Raw genomic sequence first — 23,029 nt, forward strand, 5'->3', positions numbered from 1 at the left:
GTCCTCCTCGAAGCATTTTAATCATCCGTGACGATCTAAAAAGAAGATATAGGAAAATGAACTTTTTCTTTGGAATCCGGGTGGGAGCCCACTTCCTGCTACATTGCCGTGACAATTATAAGCTCGTTATCAAGCAATTTACACACTGTAATTCTGAATGTGTTCGTCTTGTCGACGTGTTTTGTTTTTGAAGAATACAACTACGTCTTTCACATTGTTGTTGTTTTTTTGTTTTTTTTTTATACATGTTTATTGTGTAAAAACGTGTCTGCTTCTTCACGATTGTATTAGCACCGGTTACGTGTTGCCTCCAGATGTGGTGTCTTCCCGGTGGTACCTGAACGCACCATTACTCACTGCGACTGCGAGGAATGCGCATGCGCTCTTGCAGGCGCTCTCCTTGGCTCACCACCGCCGTGCTTCGTTCCTCCGGCCGTGCTGTCATCTACGTCTATCCCCCCCCAGCTAGACGGCGGACCTCGGCGGTTCTTTCAGCGGGCCAAAGGTGCCAGATACTCCGGGTGTTTAGGTCTCTGCAGGTTTGGCTTTCATCGAAGATTCATCGCTGCCAAAGGAAGAATCCAGGTTTGTTTACGAGCGCTCATTCATTCTCCATCCCTCCCTGACCGACAGCGCTGCTAATGCAGCAAGCTAACCGTTGCTACACATTCATGTGATAAGTGGGAATATTACCTCCTGTCACTTTTCACAGTTGCAGTTGATGTTTTTCAGTGCAGAGGCGTGTTTGGTGAAAAAGCTCATCTGGTATAAACTCGTTCGTTTTCTCCCTCGAGCTTGTTATGCTAACGTGGTTTGTGACGTGTGTGCGGCTAGCGGGAGGCTAGCTAGCGGAGCAGGTGCCTCGGTCCGCCCGGAGCCTCTCCTCTCACGGCTCGGGCATCGAAAAGGCCGGAGGCAGCCATGTTAGCCCCGCACACCCGTCCCATGACCCTCGAAGCGTGATGTCGTCAAACATGAAGGTCGTTGTCCGTGCGGGGTGAGCCGGTGGCCGGGAGGGACGCTGGGGTCGGTCGGGGGGGGGGGGGGGGGGTTCCTGGATGTGCTCTGATAACATGACCACATTCTTACCAGAGGTTCATGCTATGGAACATGAAAGGGTTGAGGTAGTGTTGGGTTTCGGTTGGTTGTTTAATAGAAATTCTTCAAATTACAACAGAAGCTGGTGGACACGATCCGTCAGTAGCTCACACTGACCGTGAGCTCAGGTGACGGCACCTGCTGTCAGGAGGAAAGACTTTGGAAGCTTGATTCAAGAATCCAACCGTCTCATGTACTCTGTTTCAAAGGAAATGTCAACCATGGTAGGCTCCAGTTTTCAGTGTTGTGGATTTGAATGGAGCCAGCATGGACGACTGAATCAAGACTGCAGATGAGTCTCGTTTAGAGGCCACCGCTGTACCGGCAGTGGGGAGACCCAGCAGCTCTGCTGACCCGGTTTACTTGTTTATTCACTGGTCGGAAGTTGCATGGTTTTGCCTTTTGAATTTATTTGTATTCATTACATAGTTTTCACTGTATTTTTACATGGAAATTTACGACCCTGTTTACGACAACTACTTCTGCTACTACTTTCTTGAGCCCACTCGCATGCTTTATTACTATTAGTAGTAGTAGTAGTAGTAGTGGTAGTAGTAACATATTTATGGTGATGCTCTCAAGTGTCCTGGAGCAGCTGGACCTCAGCAGGAGTCCATAGATGAGACGTGAGCATGGCTACTTGTGTGTGTGTGGCTACGTGTGTGTGGCTACGTGTGTGTGTGGCGTTGTTTAAGAGTCTTCTTCTTCTTCTACAACTGTAACCCTGACAGCTTCATATCTTGTTCAAGATGCCAGGAAAGAGGATTTGTGGAAGGGTTCCTTTTAAAGACAGTTGTCATTTGTTTTTCCAGCGTGTCAGGCCCCGAACAGCTTTTGTATTTTCTGATATCTGGATCTTCATTTCCTTCTCGTCCTCTGCTCAACTCTTGCCTCCAGGCCTCAGAGGCTTGTAAAGAGATCTGACTTATCAGTGGAACTCCAACAAGATAAGCAGGCTTTTAGCAGTGCTCCCTGCTCGTCCTCTCTCTCCTGCCGTGCCTGCTAATGGAGCAGCAGCTCTAAGTGTGAGCAGGGCGAGCAGGTGTGGCTGATCAATAGCAGGTCAATGACGCTGTTGTCCGGCGTGACACAGAACTGAGAATCCTGAGGTATCATTATTCAGCTGATTACCCTCCAGCCATTCACATGCATATGAGGATACACACAAAGACTCTAATATATTCAAGAACTGCTACTTAAAAATGTGTCTGGGGCTTTTTTGTGAGTCATTCGATAATTTTAGCCATGAGGTACCAGCATGTGCTGCTATGAATCAGGGCAAGTTTGCAAAATTTGGGGAATATTCCTTGTTGGAAAATTTCCATGGGAATTACCAGGAATAACCTGGAGACTTTGGAGGGGTTGTATTTTCCTTGTCATAGTCAGAAAAGGCAGCAGAACCAATAAACTGGTCAACAGTCGGATTTCATATTTCACCTAAATGTCATCAAATGTCCGGCCCAGTAAGTTTGTCAGGGAGGAGCTGAGAGGATCGGGCGTCCAGCTCACACACAGGAGCTGCAAAGACGCTCGCTGCCCCCCAACGTCCTGCTCACACCACGTTTGCAAGAGACAAAATGGGTCAAACTTCCTGGGCGTAACTTTCCATTGAAAATTTCTGGAAACTTTCCAGAGCAGACATGTGCTGGTGGTAGGAGGAGACACAAACCTGCAGCACATGGACAGATGAAGACGCACGCCTTCCCAAGAGGGTGAACGAGTGGAAATACACTGGAAACTCTCCACCCTTGTGCTGCTACAGTTAGCATCCATGTTTGGTACAGAGGAGATGGTAGATCCGGAGGTCACATGAAGGTCACCGTTGTGTCCAGTGGGATCATGGCCCAGCTGCCTCAGACTCTTACTTAGATCAGTGTCATCCTCGGAACACACACACACACACACACACACACACACACACACCATTATAAAAACCATTGTCATTCACACTTCCTCTTCCCCTCCCCCTCCCTTGCCCTCCCATACCTCCCTCCCCCCACACCACTCCTCACCCCGTTCCAGAGATGAAGCTGGACAGGGGCTGGATGTGGTGCGTGCTGCTCCTGTCCTTGCTGGCTGTGGCAACCCAGGACAAGCATTTGGAGGCGGGTGTATCAGATGCTGACGAAGACTTGGGCCTGGACGAGGAGGAAATGAAGGTTCTGATGGCAGATGAGGAAGAGGAAGAGGCGACGGTGATGGATGAAGAGCACTTCGATGAGACAGATGGCAAAGATACAGCGAGCGGCAAGACTGCAACTGACGCTAATATCTCCTTCCAGGTCAGGGAAAGGTCACAGGCCAACCACAGGTCACGGCTGGGCTTCCAATATGCGGAGATTAACACCATCCACATGTTTTTGTTGCCTAGGTAACGTACAAGACTCCTGTGCCAACGGGAGACGTCCACTTCACAGAGACGTTTGATGACGGGTCCCTGGACAGGTCTGTCCCCCCTGAGTTCTGCTGTCCTCAGTAACGGTTTGTGTGTGTGCAGCTGAGCATTCAGTGGTGTCCGTCTCCTCAGGTGGCAGCTCTCCAAAACGGTGAAGGGCGACGCAGATGATGACATCGCCAAATATGACGGTTTGTTTTTGACCTCCTCTGCTCATTCAGACACGTGAACGTGAGCGTGGACAGGAGAACATCCTCCCCCGGGTCACTCTGGCCGCCACACTCATCAGATAGGACCCGTTCCGACCCGGTCACATGATCACAGCTGTCAGGACTAGCAGTGATTTTAATACTGTATTTAAAAAAAACATGGTCAAGAATATTCATTTTGATTATGTCCATAAAAAGACCTTCCGAGGGAGAGCAAATTAATTTATAACTACTAATAGTGTGTGTGTGTGTGTGTGTGTGTGTGTGTGTGTGTGTGTGTGTGTGTGTGTGTGTGCGTGTGTGTGCGTGTGCGTGCAGGGAAATGGGCTGTTGAGCAACTGAAGGAGAACAAGGTTCCAGGAGACCAGGGCCTGGTGCTCAAGTCCCGCGCCAAACACCACGCCATTGCCGCCATGCTGGGCAAACCCTTCATCTTCCAGGATGAACCCCTGGTTGTACAGTGAGTCCACAGGCACACGCACACGCACACACAGGCTTGTCTGATCCATGATGACAGTCACCAAAAGGTTGAATACTCGGGGTGAACACGCGTGTGCTTGTGTCGTAGGTATGAGGTGAACTTCCAGGATGGCATCGACTGCGGTGGCGCCTACATCAAGCTGCTGTCAGATGGTGGCCATCTCAATCTGGTGCGTGCACCTCACTGTCATGTGACTCCTAGCATACTGGACCAGCTCAGGCAGCAAGCACACACATTGAGAGACCATCGGCGTCCTCACTGGGACGACGCAGGTCACGAAGAACTGATACAAGTTGTTCTGATCTCATCTTGAAGCTCTGGTCTGACCCTTAGGAGCAGTTCCACGACCGGACGCCCTACACCATCATGTTTGGACCTGACAAGTGTGGCGAGGACTACAAGCTGCACTTTATTTTCCGCCACCAGAATCCTCTGAACAAAGACATGGAGGAGAAACACGCCAAGCGGGCCGATGTGGACCTCAAAAAGTTCTACACTGACAAGAAGACTCACCTCTACACGTTGGGTAGTGAGCAGTTCTTGTTTGTCTGTGTTTGTTTTCTCTCGCTCACACTCTTGAGTGCCATGCTTTCTCTGTCAGTCCTGAACCCAGACAACAGCTACGAAATGTTCATCGACCAGTCCAGCGTGAGCCGCGGCAACCTGCTGCACGATGTGGTTCCTCCGGTCAACCCGCCCAAAGAGATCGATGACCCACATGACTCCAAGCCAGAGGACTGGGACGAGAGGGCCAAGATTCCTGATCCTGAGGCTGTCAAGCCTGACGACTGGTGACTGCAGCTCCACACGACCGGACAGCTTCAGCACATGAGACCTAAGTATTTAAACTGAATGTGTGTGTGTGTGTGTGTGTGCACGCGTCCATCTCAGGGACGAAGACGCGCCTGCAAAGATTGAGGACCCCGATGCCTTGAAGCCAGAGGGTTGGCTGGACGAGGAGCCCGAGTTCATCCCTGACCCCGACGCTGAGAAACCAGAGGACTGGTATGGAGCTTGATCCCAGCTGACCCTCAGCCAGAGCAGGAAGGATCCAGCCTGACAGCTCTGCTTTGTGTGTAGGGACGAGGAGATGGACGGAGAATGGGAGGCCCCGCAGATTCCCAACCCCGCCTGTGAGATGGCCACTGGATGTGGGGCGTGGACCAGGCCCATGATCAACAACCCTCAGTACAAGGGCAAGTGGAAAGCCCCTCTGGTGGAAAACCCCAACTACCAGGTAGCTGCTACTCTTACCGAGTCCAAGGTTCTTCTCGGGTTCTAGATATTATAGTCAGAGGTGGGACAGGTCATCTACCGCCTCAAGCGTCTCCGTTTCATCACATCATGTGACCCAGCCAGTCTTGGGGGGGCTCCTCTGTTTGTTTCACCCACATTCTTCATTTTCTCACAAGGGGGTCTGGAAGCCGCGCAAGGTGGACAACCCGGAGTATTTTGAAGACCTTCAGCCGTTCAGGATGACCCCCTTCAGTGCCCTAGGATTGGAATTGTGGTCCATGACCTCAGACATCTACTTTGACAACTTCATCATCACGTCTCACAAGGAGGTGGCCGACCGCTGGGCCTCGGACAGCTGGGGGCTAAAGAAACTGGTGGCCAGCGCCAACGAGGTCAGTGGGGCATTTGAGGGCAGTAGGAGATTTGAATGATTGTTGGTGGAGAATCACTGACCACACCTGTCCCTCTCTCTGCTCCCCCGTCCTCCCCCAGCCGGGGGTTTTTGCTCAACTGATGCTGGCAGCGGAGGAGCGGCCGTGGCTCTGGGTCATCTACATCCTGACGGTTGGCTTGCCAGTAGGACTCGTTGTGCTCTTCTGCTGGCCAAAGGTACCATGAAGCGCTGTGTTGTGGTTCGGAGGTGGTCCGCATCAGACAGCTGCTCTAAACCTCCACCTGTCTGTTTGTGTCCCAGAAGTCAGATGACTACGTGTACAAGAAGGTGGATCCGCCCCAGGCTGATGTCGAAGAGGAGGAGGAGGAGGAGGAGGAGGAGGCGGCAGCTGAGGAAGATGACAAAGCAGCTGAAGGAGCAGCAGCTGCAGGTGAGGCAGCGTGACACTCGTCTGTCACTGATGATTGTTGCACTCCTTGATTCTCTGTTGCTGTCTGACAGCAGCAGAAGCTGAGGAGGACGACGACGGTGCTGAGGATGAGGAGGCCGCCGATGTAGGAGAGGACAAGCTGGAGGGGGATGATGATGAAGAGGAGGAGGATGAAGAGGAGGAAAGCAAAGCTCCGGAGAGAGCATCAGAAGATGAGGTTGGTGTAAGTTGATGAGCTGACGGCTCCCGGCACACTGAGATTTAAGATCTGGACCCAGAGCTGCAGGTTTCCCCACCCACCACCTCCTCACTGACTCCCCCTTCATCTGTGGAAGCTCCCAGGCTGGAGTGTGTCAGCTTTGCTCGACTGAAGTTGTCGTAAACGACGACGAAATCCACATCTGTTAGTTCACCGGCAAGAAAAAGAATGTGAACGTTTTACAATTTCCCAGTTTTCTGTATGAATCGATCATAAATGTCATCTGATCTTCATCTCAGTGACAAGGAGAGAGGAGCGCGATGTGCTTGAGCCACCGCCACACAAACAATCACAACACGGCACTGAGCCGTGAAACATTCTCAGTGCTGCTGGAACAAGGAAGAGAACCCTGCATGTAATAACCAGGCCAACCTCCTTTGGCGGCTAAAGCCTCGACATGGCGCCTCCTGCAGCTGCCGAGGAATTCTATCAAATTTTCCTCCATAATTTTAAAAGGTTCACAAACTTTTTCTTACCAGAGTCTTTTCAGATTTAATTATTAGTTAATTATTACAGTGTCAGTCCATGAGCTATAATTTCACAACAGCTTTCACAGGGATCGGCACCAGTGTGAGCGCTGCAGCATCAACGGGGGGGGGGGGTTTATGTAGGTCAGTGCTGTTTACATCCAGTCTGCTGCCCCCCAGTGGCCAAAACTATCACCAGTCGGTTTCGTCAACTTTTCCAAGCTTGTTTGCCGAGCCACTGGAACTCATGAACCTTAAAACACACTTCTGTATGACCGACTTGATCGAGACGCGAAGGGCTCTGCCTCCTGTGCTCTCGTGTTGTTTTCAGTCGTTACTTTTGAAAGAAAGAGTTCCTCTCGTGTCAGCAAACCTTTGATGGTTCTGCTCAGCAATTCTTCCTCTTGAACTTTGTCTTGCAGCAGGAGGGAGCAGAAGTGACTGAAGAGAGCCAGAAACAAGCTGTGAGGAAGAGGAGGGTACGGAAAGACTGAGGAGAGGAACCCCACACCGACTGTCTCCATTGTCCCCCGACGGGGATGAGGTGGAAGGGCCGTCTCTGCTGCCTCCCCTCTCTGAGCAGATCAGCATGTGTCCTCCGCACCCCCGACTGCCCCCCCCCCCCCCCCCCCCCCGCTGCGCCCACCACAGGTCCAGTCTCCCTACACCCAACCATCAGCTCCCTCGTCTGCACATCCCTTGTGCAGAGGAATTTCCTGGAAATGTTGTGCATTTAGCTGTTCTCCCTCCTCCCATCCTCAGCTTCTGAGCTCTCAGTCTCTCTCGGTCATCGCCAGTCAGTCTAAAGCTCTGCCTCTTCCACTTCGTCTCTGATTATAGGCTGCGAGAGATCTGCCAGTGTTCCTCCTCCGAGAGCCGAGCTGTCAGCTCTTTGATTTAGAGAACACGCTCAGAGGATGCAGTTTGACTGCGTTCCTTCCTTGTTTGAAAATTTGGGGTTTTCAGGAGAAGGTGAGGAGGAGGAGGAGGAGGAGGAGGAGGAGGATGCCGGGCTGTGAGAGATGTTACTGCAGTGTCGGGGCATTTCAGCTCTAAAGACTCCGCAGCTTAGGTTTCTAATATTACCTCTTTTAAACAATGTTCTGTTTTAGATTTGAAGTAGTTAGTGAGGAGCATCAGTCCTGTGTTTCTACTAAGTTCTAGCAATGTGAAGCTTGAGGAGTAGCACTGATAGCCCTATTTATTGATTTGTTTCTAGCCAGTGTGAATTTAACGAGAAGGGCCGTCTGTAGAGCACAGAACTCCACCACCAGGTTCAGTCATACTGCAGTTTCTCACTGGTCCGATGCGCTTTGCTTCCTCCGAGGTCCACTGAGAGGTTCTACGAGCTTAGAACCAATCTGAGACATGATAAAGGTGGTTTCACTCAGGCGGAGCAGCTGGAGTTCTGAGCCTACACCGCCGCCTGGGGAAGAAGGATCTTTGTTTTCTACTTTGGTCTCCAGCTTTTGTAGTTCACGTTCTGGCCACACGCTGCTGGCAGAGGTCCCTGTTTACATTTGTTCGCAAGTTGTACATTGCTCTTGAAATTAAAACTTATTTAATACAAAGCCTGATTATTGTGGTGAAGACGTGTTCAGGTGACACAGAGGACACGTAGAAAGCAGCCATATTAGGTTTTTATTAAAACAAAAGTTTAAAAGCAAAGGTGCAGAGCTGTTACACACTAGATGAGTCCGGGGAGTGTGTGGGCGGGGCCTATTCGAGCATGCAAAAAAAAAAAAAATACTTGTGTACAACTTAAGACATATCAAAATAAGTTCAATAAATTACAGCATATACAGTGTTTAGAGCCTCCTGTCAAATGACTAGCTTCCCTTTTCACACAGCACCAATGTCAACTCGAAAGATCAGATTAAAGGAAAACCTCTGTTGGCTTGCCACGTGTCTGAGGCGGCGGTGGTCTGAGAGGACACGCCCTTCATTTTGCCGCACATTTTCCGGTCAGAGCCTTCCCCCGGCAGTGGATCAATAACACTCAGGGCCTCATCACGGCTTCTGTTCTCGCAGTTAAAGAGCCGAGCCTGAGCTCTCCCGGCTCGTCTGGCTGCCTCTGCCCCCCCCCCCCCGCCCCGCTGTTACCCGTCTTTTTTCTTTCACTCTGTTGAACTCAGACGAAACAACAATCAACAATTTTAAAGGGATCAAAACACAGAAGGAACAATTTGTGTCTGAGTGGTCGACCACCGGCAGGACGAACATCCCGCCACCCGCGAGTCACCTTCAGCTGCAGTGCTTCTGCTTTGCTTCTAGTCGTCGACATCCACCTACGGTGTTAAAAAGTAGCTTTGTACAGGCGGCAGGTCAGTTATTAATGATGGATACTCATGATTACGTACGCAAGAGACCCCGCTGGCGAGGTGTGATGACTCGTACATGCCGTCCCAGCGAGTCTCAGTAATACTGCTCAGGTTGACAGCGGTTACAGTCATGATACATGTACACAGATGACATCCCAGCTGACGTACAAAATACTTTACAAAAAATAAATAAAACTTGAAAATTAGGTTCTTAGTCAAACCAGCATCTGTAGGGTTAGAGATTATGGTTTGAGACAGGAAGGGGGGTGTCCTCAAACAGAAACCAAGCTAAGACATGGTTTACAGAGACTGGAGGGACACAGCCTTCATCCCTCCCCAGTTGGCTTGTTTCTCTGTTAGTGGTGGGGGGGTGGGGGGTGGGGTGGGGGGTCCTACCTCATCTGATATGAGGAGAGAAACCTGCTGCCTAACAGACCTGGGGCCAGACCAGCCGCATGTTTCTGGGCCAACTGCCTCATGTTCTGGATCAAATTGTAGGTCTGGACGAAGAAGCTCCGGGTCTGCTGAGAGACGAGCCTCTCTCCTCACCTCGGCTGCCTGAGGCCGCCTCACTTCCGTTTGCTCTTGGTGTCAGTGGTCTGAAAGACGCTGGACGCCGACATCAGGTTCTCGATGTACTGACCCAGGACCTGGTTCTCCGACTTCAACTTCAGGTTCTCCTCCTTGACTGCATCCACCCGCGCTGACAGGTCTGGAGGAACACCGGAGCACACAGTCAAGCAGACGACCAGGCCAGTGAGGCCTTTCCAACGGCCCCTGCACCACGCGTCCATCCAGAGCCGAACCAGCACCTGCTGGGCCGGCCTGCTTCCATCCGTTCCATCATTCCACTCATCAGCTATTTATTCATTTAGTCTGAGTACTGTGTCAAATGCAGTTGTACTATAAGCGTATATAAGTACTATAAGCGCCTATCATCACTAAAAACAGGGTTCCTCATACAGGAAGGCTGGGTTCATCAAAAACTCATTTTCAGACAAAACGCTGGGAACTGCATTTTTGTAAGAGGAGCAATTTTCAGGCATAAAAGCGATTCATTATTGTCTTGGAGGTTTCATTATATCGCGACTTCAACTGTGTACCATCAAGTAACCAGCAGCAGGAACCCTGGACTAGAACAGGAGAACCTCATCATCCCTGAGGAGGAACTCACAGAACAACACCACCACGTCTCCCCTCCCGGAGCGGCCCTGAACTACAGGCCCCTGGTCCCCGGACAGCCAGAGGATCCACAACACCCCTGCGTGTGCTGTCCTGGTTTTGCCTCCTACGGTGCTGCTGCATCTGCTTATGGAACTGGTTCCGTTTTCTGGCGCCGGACTTGGAACAAAAAAGCGCTCGCTGTGAGGTCTGTTCCAGAGCTGCAACCACAGGAAGCAGCGCCACAAACGAGCGGTCCGGCACGCGGCCCAGGGTTTCATCAATATTTTGTTAGTTTTATCAAAAATGACAGCTTTTAAACTTAACAGTTTGAAGGTGGACTGCGTCGTTGCCGGTTTGAAAACAAGAATGACTGATGAGTACTTTGAGAAAGCTAAGAGTTCTAGAAGCGTTTACAACGGCGCTCAAGCCTGTTTTTGGCTCGTCAGACTGCACTTCAACCCTGAAGTGGAGAAAGAACAAAGTTGTTTGCTTTTGTGTAGGACAGAGAAAAATTGATTAACATTGGAGATTTTATTTTTTGGCCAGATGGGCCGGCTCCAGTACCCGATCGCTATCCTGACGGCGGTGCAGGTAAAAACCCGTGTGCGTCTGAGTGTGAAGACGAGTCGGAATCACACAGCGGCCTGAGAGGTCGACACACGGCAGGAAGTGTAAGGAGCCTCCCGTGTGTCGACCCATCAGACGCAGCACTGTTGTTCTTCCATACTGTTTGGTTTCTGGAGCTGCAACTGAGCTCTCAGAGCCACTGTAGCATCAAACCTGCGGACTGAGACCACAGCAGACAGAAGAAACATCCACCAGCTCCACCCCCCCACCCCCACCCCAAAAGCTCATCAGAGCACAACGCCAGCGTCAGAGGGTGTAAACACAGAGTAGCACGTTACCTTCCAGAGTGTGCTGGAGTTCCAACACCTGGTTTATTAGCCTGGTCTTCTCCTCCATCTCCACCTGGTTCTCAATGTCCCCTGAGACAGACAGACAACATTCATGGTGAACCCGTCAGTCACCGTCAGGCTCAGTGCGAGGCCGCCACACCTACCGTCGATGTCACAGTTCATGATGAAGAGTTCGTTCTCCTGTTTAGTATACAGGGCTGCAGATCCGCTGTCCCCTGGAACAGACAACACCGGCCGTTATCATCAGTGACCAGACCTGTGAGAGAGAGAGTGTGTGAGTGTGTGAGTGTGTGTGTGTGTCTGGGGTCAGGACACTAATTTGAAGTAAAAAAAAAAAAAAAAAAAAAGCTTTTCATGACATCCCGATGCAACTCAGGGACGATCAAAGCTTAATCGCCGATTTAAAAGTCACGTATGTATTAGTGAGTGTGAATGTATCACCATGGCAACAGAACCTGGCGTACAGAGACATTGTGAGTATCATACACAAGCACCTGCTGAGGTGGTCGGGGACACATTTGACTACATGTCTGTCCCAGAGTTAACACTAACATGTCCCCGACAGGAGCGTGACAGGAAATGCCTGGTGGCGGTGCTTGTGTGTGCGTTTGTTCTCGTTTTCATCGCCAGGCATCACAAGTGGACTACTTTGACCTCTTAGCAGATGTGACGCAGGCCGTGACGAGACATGAACACCTCAGCTGGACACATCGGAGACACAAGACACTGGCCAAGCGTCTCGCTGTCCACTTGTGATCCAATGGGTTCGATGAACGAGAGTAAACCAGGTCAGAGCGAAGCAGCCCGCCCCAGACCTTCATGCCTGTCAGCTCCCTCACTACGCCGTCAGGATGGGCGACACTCGGGAATAAAGACACGCCCACATCAGCTGGTTTCTCTGAAACACGTCAACAGTCGTGCTAAGCTAACACAAACCCCAACATGGTACCGATGCACCAGGTCCACAGCAACGAGTGAACACCACAAACATGCTGCGGCATCGGTTCTGTCTGAGCTCCGGTTCCCTCCATCAGCCTCCCATCTGGGTTTGGGGGGAGGAAGCAGAACAACCATGTGACCTGATGGCGAGTGAGGGAACCACTACAGAGCCGGAGCGCTAGAACATTTACTCATGAATAATAGAGGTCTGCTGATGTTCCACGAGGAAGGAGCAGAACGTTCGCTTCAGCTGAGGCCAAAAGGTCCTGACGAATGGGAGCAAACCTGGGCGTCGATGAGTGGGACACGACGTTCAAGGACAAAGTATCCAATCAGAAGCCTCGTTTCATCAGTGGGTGGAGTTTAATCCTTTAGTTATGCAATTGACTTCAGGGTGAAGATGATCAGCTACATTATACAAGCAGCAGGTGTGGCCACCTGGAACCAAGAGAAGCTCTGATTGGTGGATCTGGTGTTCAGCGGAACCAGGACTGCTGAGGTGATCCGGGGCTCCTGGCAGCGGCACGCCAGCACACTGGTGCGTGTGGATGTCAGCGCTGCTGCTCGTAGCAACACCACGATGGACACCGCTGCACTCAACCTGAGCCTGTTGCTGTGGGAGTCGGTGGGAGGGGCCTCGCTGACACCGGAACCAACCATTAGCTGGACCTCACGTGAATGTTCGCACAACCACGGCCACTTGAAAAGGTTCAATCAGGAAGTGACGAATCAGCCAAAACATCTGCAAGGCAACACCTGCATCGTTTCTTTATACCTCGTTACGTCTGCCAACTGTCTGACGACGGCGTTGATTTCGAGGATAACGCCTCGAACACGTCATGCGTGACGTGTCTGATTTACGAGGACCACAACACCAGGCAGACCCTCAGGTTCTGGTATGATGAGGACCCAGTTCTTCCCGTCAGGCCCATTCTTGATAATAAACCCGGCTTTCGTGGAGGGAAGCAATCTCGACCCGAGCACCAGACCACGAGTCCAGCTCCTCCATTAGCAATGAAAACATTAGCATGACTCCGTTAGCAGCCCTGTGTCGAGGGCGGAAACACAGACCCTCCCCACGTCACGAACCGACACCGGTACACGGAGCGTTACTTCACTAACGAGTACACGACTATGAGCAGTAAACCGCTGCGGCCGCCCCGTGGGCCAACCACCCGGGATGTATATTGGGGAAGAGTACGAAGTGACGTGTCCGATAATGGACGTTGGCTCATTAGCCTGGTCTGCTCACCCGCTTCAGACAAATACGTCAACAACGCTGCAACATGCCGCCAACGACATCCCCAGCAGACCCGGGGGGACCGTCTCAGCAGCCGCACGTCCACCCCACCAGTCCGGGCCGTCTCGTTTTCACATTAACGCTGGGATTCGTGCGTTTCTGGTCGCTATTGTGTCGCTGTAATCGCCCAGATTGCTGCTAACGCGACAAGCTAGCGGGCGCAGCTAGCGGCTCCGTCCAGCCCGCCCGGACCCGGACGGTTGTCTCTGTGACGCCAAACCGCACAACAACACCACTTCCCCGCGTCCACACTCACCAACAACAAGAAACGTCTTCTCCAATGAGCGGAGAGTCTCGCTGGGAGCAGACACGGAGGCTCTGTGGCGATGACGACGATGATGGTTACTGTGCTTCACCCACCAACTCCGTCATCACCACCTCAGCGCTTGTACTTAACCACGCCCACCGACAGGGGGCTCTCTGTCCAACTCACAGACACACACACACACACGCTGCAGCGCGACTTCATCAATAAAACAAAGGGAACATGTGGGAATTCGCCTCGCAACCCGCTGAACGGTGGACCAGCGGGGGAGAGGATGGTTGACACCCGCCTGAGTTAAATCTGCCTCTGACCTTCCACTGTGTCCTCAACGGAGTATTAGTAGTAGTAGTAGTAGAAGTAGTATTGCTATTATTATTATTGTATTTGACCAGGATTTTATTTCACTTGTACGTGTGTGTGTGTGTGTGTTATAGTTTGTTAAAGTTTCTAAAGTCTGAAGGACAGCAGAAACATGGAGGATTGTTGACTACATGAGGCCTGGATTCCCTCCTAATTCTCGGGGGGGGGGGGGGGGGACCACACACTTCCGGCAGTTTTTTCAACTCGTCAATGAGTTTGTAAAATGATTTTGTGAAAATCTGTGAAATTCTGCAGGAAATTCTGTGAAAATGTTCCCGGGCACAGCGGAAGTCACGTGAGAGCGGAGCGACGTAACGTCACGGTTACCGGAGAGCAGAATCGCGCTGCAGCTTTTCTTTCTTAAATCTTTTGAGGCTGAGGGAGAGCTGGAGGTGTGGGGGGCCCGTGCCAGCGTCCACCTCGAGCCCAGAACCACTACGACCAGAACCGGTGGTGATGAGTTTCAGTCACCTAGGAGATGTTGAGCAGAACCAGAACACGTTCCTGAGTTCCCGAGTACCAGCCTGGAGCTGCACACCCAAAGTACTGGAACTACCTGACAGGGAGAACACCTGGAAGGTTCCACTCTCGGTTCTCTGGTCTCAGGATTTGAAACTGTATCACAGTACTGAACGTTCAGCGTGACGGTCAACATGTGTAGCAGCGGCGCGGGTCTCCGGTAACTGACGAGGTCACGTGTGGATTTTATAGAAGAGTACGAAATGTGTGGCGTCACTGGTCAAACCACCAGAGGATCAAGCTGGTTCCCAGCTGAGTCTGTCACTTGGTCCAGGTTTGATCGGGACCTCTGTGTTTGTTGACGCTGGAGCGGTGTTACCTGGTTCATCCGCCAGGGAGACGTTCGTGAACGCGCCGTCATCCTCGCGCAGCTCGGCCTCCATCGTCGTCCGTCCTCGTCCTCCTGCGTCTTCTTCTCCTTCTGATCCCGTGTCTCTGTCTTTGCCTCCTCTCTTCTTGTTCTCCAGCGCTTCCTCCACACGTACACACTCACACACACACACACACACCGGCTGCTGGACTCGCTCACACCGTCATGGTTACACGCCCTACCTGACTGACAGCTCAGGTTACACACCTGTCATGGGACTAGGTCACCGTGGCAACAAATGTACACACACGCACACAGAGGTAGAGAGAGAGGGAGAGAGGAAGAGAGAGGGGGTGTGTGACAGAAAGAGGGAGAAGGAAAGAGGAAGGGAGAGGAAAGAGAGAGAGAAAGAAGAAAATGTCGAAGTTGGAGGTCTGGTGGCCTCCTGTGAGTCAGTGAGTCACACGTTACCCTGAAATGTGAGATCGTGTGTTGTTAAGAGTGAAGAGAGTGAGAAACCAGGAATCCACCTTTAACACTCAGGACAGGACGGCTCCTGTGTGTCCCAGCAGGAGACACTCCTGCTCCTGTGTGTCCCATCAGAGGACATGAAGGACAAACTCGTCTGGTGAGATCTGTGGCAGCAGGCTGCCCTCTGCTGGCTGTTTATGAGTACTGCAGTCAGGATACACTCATACAGGGTTGAAGCGGCCAATGACAGTGCAGTTCACTCACACACACACACACACACACACACACACACACACACACACACAGAGCCTTTGTGAAATACCCTCTTTACAAATTCCTTAAGATCTAGTCAACTTTCAGCCAGTGGAGATAGAAAGCAGAAATAAAAGTAGCAGAAAACTCTCACCTGAATAAAAGAGAAGAAGAAGAATCAAAGAGAAGTTCGAGCTTTAATAAACATTCTGATGACCCAGTCTGGCACGTTGCTCCTCTTCCTTTACAATATTTGCTCTTGGAAATGTCCTGTCTGCATCAGTCACGGCACAGCTTTGTCAGCCATGCTAGCATGCTAAGCAAACTCACATGATTAGCAGGAAGCAGGTGAACTAGTTCAGCGTGGTGCGCCAGGTACGGTGGTCAGGAGGACAGAAACACACCGACCCTGGCCAAGTCTGCTGGATGACACTCATTTCTGTGTGCAAACTCCTGTAGCGCCAACATGTGGTCAAACTCATCCAAAGCTAAATGTCAGGATGAAATATTGGCCGTGGACAACATGTAGGATCCTTTTCACTGGAATTTAACAAAGTAAAAGTACCTTTCAGGAGCTGAAGTCATTAAATCTATGAAATACGGAGCGTTTATCATGAAACGCTCCCCTCAGCCCAGAGTCTGACCTCCCCTCTCAGGGTCTTTTTACGTACCGTGTGTTAAATGTATGTGAACACAGTTTTGCATGCAGTTTTGGTGTCCATATTCCATAAATTGTCAAAACTCTCTGAAAAATTATAAACTAAAATCCCCAAACATGTTCCTTTATTTCTGTCCTCTTTTCTGTTGTTGAGCATAACAGCAGGTGCATGGAATGTGACTCGTGTTAGCATGTTAGCATGCTGATGCTAGCCTCAAGGAGCTGCAGGTGCGGCCCTCAGCCAGAACCTGGTTCTGGTTCTGGTTCCGGTCATTCACTGGCAGTGACCTTACAGAGGTAGGGACGAGATTATGAACTAAAACCACCGTCACACGCTAGACTCAGGAGGTGAAGTTAGGAAGCGACACCTGAATCAACCACACCAGCGTCTCCCTCCACGGTGACGATGTGACCACACAACCAAAATAACCCGCGACTGACATCGTCTGCACGCAAATTCACTGCAGCTTGTGGTTCAGCTGTCTGACCAGCAGTGTGTGTCTGTGTGCAAGGGTGCTATATGTTTGTGTCTCTGCTGTGTGTGTTGTCCTGTGTGTCTTCTACAGTTTGTCTGGTTGGTCCAGTTCATTAGTGAAGGTGATCTTGATGAACTTAACCTGGAAGATCATCAACTTCTGTTCACCAGAGCTGATTTACTGATTCAATCACCACAATCACATGGAGCGATCCTATTGGCTGCTGGGGGAGGAGCCAGGAGATGACCACTTCCTGTTGGTGGAGGAACCAGGAGATGGCCACTTCCTGTTGGTGGAGGAACCAGGAGATGACCACTTCCTGTTGGACTACAAACCTCCCCCGCGCCTGCTAGCGTCTGTAGGAGGCACTCCCTCTTCACGCCATGTGAGCTGCCTTGCTGCTTGTTTGGTCACAGCGCCTCTGGTGGGTCTTGAACGTTTGCGTGACGTTTTCGGACTTTGAATCGACCCCTGACTGAAAGTTTCACTTCACCTGGAGTTTTTCTCTTCACACTCATTCATGTAAACTTCATGTGAGCAACGCCGTCCTTGTACTGCTTTACTGAGTGACGTCGTAGGTCACGAGCGGCCCCATCTGATCTGAGGGTGCACCTGCCCTCTGACCTTTGAGGCTGTGCTGCATGTTGCTAGCTACCTGCTCATCTGCGGCTAATGAACAGGTGGTTGCTTTCATCATCTTCTCACCTGGCTGAGAGACCTGAAGGTTTGTCCAGGCACAGAGCAGCGAGCTAAACCCAACTGAACCCAAATCAGTTTCATGTCAGCTCCGCAGTAAGAAACCGTCAATATGTGTGTTATATATCGATTCATTTATTCATTCATTGATTTTCACCGCCCACGCGAGAGAGAGAGGGGGGAGAGAGAAAGAGAGGGAGGGAGGGAGGGAGGGAGGACTTGTCTGTGGTACCTGCAACATTACAGAGAGAATTCTCTCCCCCTCTGAAGGTCTGCAGAACAGATGCCCACTTTGGCTCTAATGTGCTCACACACACACACACACACACACACGCACACGCACACAAATGTGCTTCACATCAGAGTGGTTGTAAATTGTAATCGGACAATCACTTTACAGCTTCCACCACTCCCTGTGTGTGTGTGTGTGTGTGTGTGTGTGTGTGTGTGTGTGTGTGTGTGTGTGTGTGTGTGTCTGCCCTCACTAGGCTGGAGCTCTGAACAACAGCTGCAACAATCTTAACTTCTGGGTTGGTCTACACCAATGTGTGTGTGTGTGCACGTGTGTGTGTGTGTGTGTGTGTGTGTGTGTGTGTGTGTGTGTGTGTGTGTGTCCCGCTGCAGGAAGCAGCATTAAACTGCGAGGACTTGTGTTCCACTCTGCTTCAGTAAAAATCCTGTCCAGGGTTTGCAGGCAGCCATGACAGGCTACAGTGTTTATGATCTCTCCCTGCATGCATGTTTCCCTCCCCCCGCCTCTCCTGTCCTCTTCTCATCTCCCTCATTCTACCCTGCTTGGTGGGGGGGGGGGGGGGGGGGGGCTGCCAGAAGCCTCAGAGCTTCATCAGCAGTGAAGGATGGCCGTCAGCCTGACCTGCTCTGGTGTTCAGACCAAAAGCTGTTTGTTCTGAACAGTTTGTCTGGCAGTACTTGTACTTCGTCTCCACCTGCAGAAAACACACAACTGTCTCCCCCAGAATGTAGCGTTCAGTTTTAGCTCAACAAAAAAACTGTCCTCCTATTTGACACAGATGGAGTCTCTGGGCGTCTGGACGTGCTCATTTACATACAGCAGCATCAACGCTAATTGTCTTGTTCACTTCAGTGAATTAATATTTGATTCTTGCTGTGAAAGTGTTTCCCTTCAGAGACCCAAGTACCAGGCTGTATATCCATCGCCACAGAGTCGCTGTACTGGGAAACTGGAAATGTTGATCACCATCATTTTGCACGACTGGAGGTTTCACTTTCAGGTCGATGATGTGAACGTCCAGCGTTGTTGGACTGTCGGTGCTTGATTTTTTGATTCAGGTGCACCAACGAGGACGGAAGCCTCCGGCGTCCGGCGGCGTCCTCCTGGATCTCTGTTTTTAGATCAAATACAAATGTTAGTTAAAACATTTGTCTTTGAACTCCTCAGCAAGTGATTGATTTGGTTTTGGAGTCACATGACTGCTCATCCACTTTTGTCTCAACTCAAATCAGACGCCTCTCTCTCCTCGCCTTGAATCACCATGACATGGCAAGAAAGTGCCAAATAACAGTCATTAAGGGATATTTGGTGAGTCAGTGTGTGTGTGTGTGTGTGTGTGTGTGTGTGTGTGTGTGTGTGTTTGGGTTGTGGTATTGACATCAGCTTCTCCTGCTGACCTATGTGGACACGGAATGTCTCGGTGTTGTCATGAAGCCATAAACACTCACATCAAGTCATAAACACACATTATATCTAAATATAGAAGAATGTCACATTGTCGTGTGTGTGTGTGTGTGTGTGTGTGTGTGTGTGTGTGTGTGTGTGTGAGTCAGTCGTGACTTTAAGGTTCGGACAAATTATCATTCAGTATGTTGAAAAGAAAGACAATGCTGTTTGTTAACGAGAGAAGGCACATGCATCTCATTATGGCCTCATTAGCATAATTACCCAGCATCCCCTCTGATCATGACAAGCATACATGTAAGTGCGTGCGTGCGTGTGTGTGTGTGTTTGTGCCTTTTTGAACGTGCGCGTGTCTCACCTTTCTAACAGAGACATTCATGTCTTCTCTTGTTCTCTACCGTCTCTCAGGGAAGTAATAAAAAAAGTTATTCAGAAAATGCGTCTCTCCTTTCTTAAAAATCTTTCACATTTATCCTGAAGTTCGTTGGCGTCGCTGGTATGGAGCCCTGAAGTGGCGTTTGAATCAACAGAGACGTTATTTCACACCTCAAGGTAAATTAAATAAGTAGACTGAAGGGCCATGTTTATCTCATGGCCACAAATTAATGTGAAAGGTGGGGAATCGGCGATATTTCATGGCCTCAGACATAAATCTCTCGATGTTGCAGTGAGTGGCTTCTTGTTTCCCAGCCAGAGATTCACACCATCACACAGTAACACGGTGGCAGTTTGTTTGTGTGTGTGTGTGTGTGTGTGTGTGTGTGTGTGTGTGTGTGTGTGTGTGTGTGTGTCCCAGCTAACACGTCTGCCCCCTGTGTGCATTGAACTCATGAAGCCGTTTCCTGTTTCACAGCTGAATCGTCCTCCATGACAGGAAGTGAAGTGAGGAGCTCAGGTGATGATGAGTGTGCTGATCATCTTCGGCTGTGAGAGGGAAGATTTAAACACACCAACTGGAAACCTGACAAAAATATCAGGGCAGTCGTCCATGAGAGCTTGTTGGGAAAGGTCAGGCAGCCTCTGGGTCTGGGACGGGACTGGGACCTTGAGAACCTGCTCTTCTTCTCAAACGTTCTGAGAATGTTGCCTCACTCGTGAAGAGTCATGGCTCAGGTGCTTAAGCAACTTCCCCAGAGCAACGAAGGGATGGAACCTTTGATGGTAGAAATTAATAAACTACTTCAAAAAAGTTTTTTTTTTCTTGAAAGAATAAGAAGAAGAAGTCTGACCCACGAGAGCAGGTGGAGAACATGTGAGCTCCACACAGAAGGGCCAGCACGCTCAGAGCCAATCCCAGCAGCCTTCCCCCTGGACAGGTCACCAGTCCATGGCAGGGCCAACACATAGAGACAGACAACCATTGGCTCTCCCAGCCACGCCTACGGTCAATTTAGAGTCTGGATTAACCTGGTCCCTCTTGATGTCTTTGGACTGTGGAGGAAGCTGGAGTACCAGAGAGAACCCAGCAGGAACAGGGAGAACATGGAGACTCACCCAGAAAGACCCCGTGCTGCAGCCGGGGCTCCACCCACAACCTTCTTGCTGGGGGCCACAGTGAGGACCACTGCTCCACCCTGCTGGCCCGTGTAAGACGTGATTAACATTCTTACTCTACTGTTGGCCAAAGATTACAACATGAATTGAAGTCTTGAGTAATAGGGCGAATGTTAGACCCCAACGATTCCATTTTCTTGATGCTAAAATGCTATCAGCAAGGATAAAACGATGTATTTAATCAGTGTGGTTCTACTTCAAGAATCAGCAGAGTCAACATTTGTCTAAATTAGATTTCTATGAAATGGTTAAACCAAACGCTGAGCCCTGGAAAGGCAGCGCATGCTAAGCTAACTGAAGCTAAAGTTGACCAGTCGTGACCTTGTTACAGTGTTGAAATGGTTGTGAAACAAATTTAATACACACACACACACACACACACACACACACATCTTTGTCATCAGCATTTATGTTCCCACTGAGATCAGGATGGAAGAATCTAACAAACCTCTCACTTCCTCACTAAACTACCATCAGTGTGCCCTTGAGCAAGGTTGTCTCCTCTATCCTTCTGTCCTCCCTCCTCCTTTTACCCCCCCCCCCTCTTTATCTCACTCTCGGAGGCAGACCTCTGTACATAAAATATTTAGGGACAGGCAGCCTTGTGCAGCAGAGGCAGAGACAGAGAGGAGTGTGAGCAGGGTCCACCCCAGGGAGGGGAGTCCCCCCCTCCCCAGTATCACTGAGCGTGCGCCGGGGTCATCACAGGGTGAACGCTGTGGTCTGAATGTCAAAACGCTGTGGAGATCGATGCGGCGAGTGTGGATGAATACAGAGAGGAGCCACACGGAAACATGAGAGCAGGAGGAAGGAGACACGCCGTCAGAGAGAGGAAATATTCCCTTCACGCTTGTTTGTTTGTTTGTTTGTTGTGAATCTGGTCGACTGGGAGGATCCTATCATTGTTGCCCTGTTTTTTTTTGGGGGGGGGGGGGGTAGCAGGCCCCAGAGTCTGTACGGGGAAGATCCTGATGCAGCAAAACTTCTACTGGATTCATGAAATCCTAGTTAAGGTGTAAATTGAGGTTAGCATTAGCATTAGCATTAAGATAAGGATTAGGGTTTGGCTTGGCGGTCCACATGAATGGAAGTCAATGGAATGTCCTAACAAAGATAGCTGCGCAAACCTGTGTGTGTGTGTGTACCTTTTGTGCTCATTCTTCACCTCCCACTCCTGAAGTCGTGAGCAGACAAACTGGCGTGACAGTGAGAAGAGACAAGAAATACATCGCTCTCTCTTGTTCAAGCACCGGCAACAAACGAGCCTGCGTTTGTGTAGGTGCGCAACTCAGAGCCCATTAACACCACTTCACTTCTCAAAAACAGCTCTCCTCTTCAGCAGGTGTGAGGCTACCTGAGCTGCAGGTCCTTTCTCTCCGTTCCATGAGGATCCTGCACCTCAGACTGAAGGTTTCTGAGCCGCATGTTGGAAACCTGCACTTTTAACAACAATGGCTGGTTCTGAGTCCAAGAACTGCTGGACACCAAAATCCTCAACTCATCCACAGCCTCCCACTTCCACAATGCTGCTGACAACCAAAATGGTTTGAAAAAGTGTGTGTGTGTGTGTGTGTGTGTGTGTGTGTGTGTGTGTGTGTGTGTGTGTAGCAACATTCCATTCATTCCTGCAGCGCTAAGCTGGTCAGGCTGGGCAGCCGCACTGAAGCACCATTAACAACAACACACACAACAACAATACACATACACACACTCACACACTCACACTCACACAAACACATGTACACACACAACTGGAGGTCTGTACCAAACTTGTGCAGCCCGGTGTGTTACAGTGCCACGGATGTCTGCAGTGCACAAGGACAGCGGAGGAAGTGGGACCAGAGTCAAATTTTTGGAGGAGGCATCCACACCTCGCTCATGTGCAGCGAGCCACAGCGCTGGCGACCTGAGCAAGCTCATATCTCACACTCACCCCAAATCAATTGGGGCACCCGGGACGCTGGGGTGTCCATGGCTACTGTAGGAAACAAGGAAATGCTAACGTCCTTAGCATGAATTGATGGTGGAACTCTGGGTTCACCAGATGATGCACCGAGAGTCACAAAGAGCAACATCCATGTAGCTGAGATGAGTTCCTCCTGTCCTGTCCGGCCTGGTGGGCGCCCCCAAAACAGCTACACTGTGAAGCCCCCCACCGCTGGGTGAGGAGCTCCAGGGAGAGATAGTTAGCAGGGTGTAGC

At 50.6% G+C, this 23,029-nt stretch overlaps 2 protein-coding genes across 6 annotated transcripts; one reads left to right on the forward strand and one right to left on the reverse strand.

The window, feature by feature from the left end:
- The first annotated feature begins 309 nt into the window (after window positions 1–309).
- Window positions 310–8,722, forward strand: clgn (calmegin). 5 transcript variants are annotated; one of them, XM_086210404.1, is made up of 15 exons: window positions 310–585; window positions 3,121–3,380; window positions 3,470–3,543; window positions 3,626–3,684; window positions 4,021–4,162; window positions 4,271–4,352; window positions 4,517–4,709; window positions 4,785–4,974; window positions 5,075–5,188; window positions 5,264–5,420; window positions 5,596–5,811; window positions 5,912–6,028; window positions 6,114–6,243; window positions 6,315–6,466; window positions 7,392–8,722. In XM_086210404.1, the coding sequence occupies exons 1-15, from the start codon at window positions 372–374 to the stop codon at window positions 7,461–7,463; spliced, it is 2,172 nt and encodes a 723-aa protein (XP_086066530.1). In that variant the 5' UTR covers window positions 310–371; the 3' UTR covers window positions 7,464–8,722. The 5 variants fall into 5 exon arrangements, with proteins under 5 accessions (XP_086066530.1, XP_086066534.1, XP_086066531.1 ...); XM_086210408.1 differs by having other exon boundaries at window positions 315–585; window positions 6,315–6,460; window positions 7,395–8,722; XM_086210405.1 differs by having other exon boundaries at window positions 315–585; window positions 6,318–6,466.
- scoca (short coiled-coil protein a) lies at window positions 8,597–15,235 on the reverse strand. Its single transcript, XM_086210411.1, has 4 exons — window positions 15,074–15,235; window positions 11,515–11,586; window positions 11,360–11,440; window positions 8,597–10,002 (listed from the first exon to the last, which is right to left on the reverse strand). Exons 1-4 carry the CDS (start codon window positions 15,135–15,137, stop codon window positions 9,860–9,862), a joined length of 360 nt encoding a protein of 119 aa, XP_086066537.1. The 5' UTR covers window positions 15,138–15,235; the 3' UTR covers window positions 8,597–9,859.
- Between the last annotated feature and the right edge of the window lie 7,794 nt (window positions 15,236–23,029).

Source organism: Aulostomus chinensis, chromosome 8 (assembly GCF_037954235.1).
Source record: "Aulostomus chinensis isolate RoL2024-O1b breed Wild chromosome 8, RoL_Achi_v1.0, whole genome shotgun sequence".
In the NCBI taxonomy this organism is placed as follows: domain Eukaryota; kingdom Metazoa; phylum Chordata; class Actinopteri; order Syngnathiformes; family Aulostomidae; genus Aulostomus; species Aulostomus chinensis.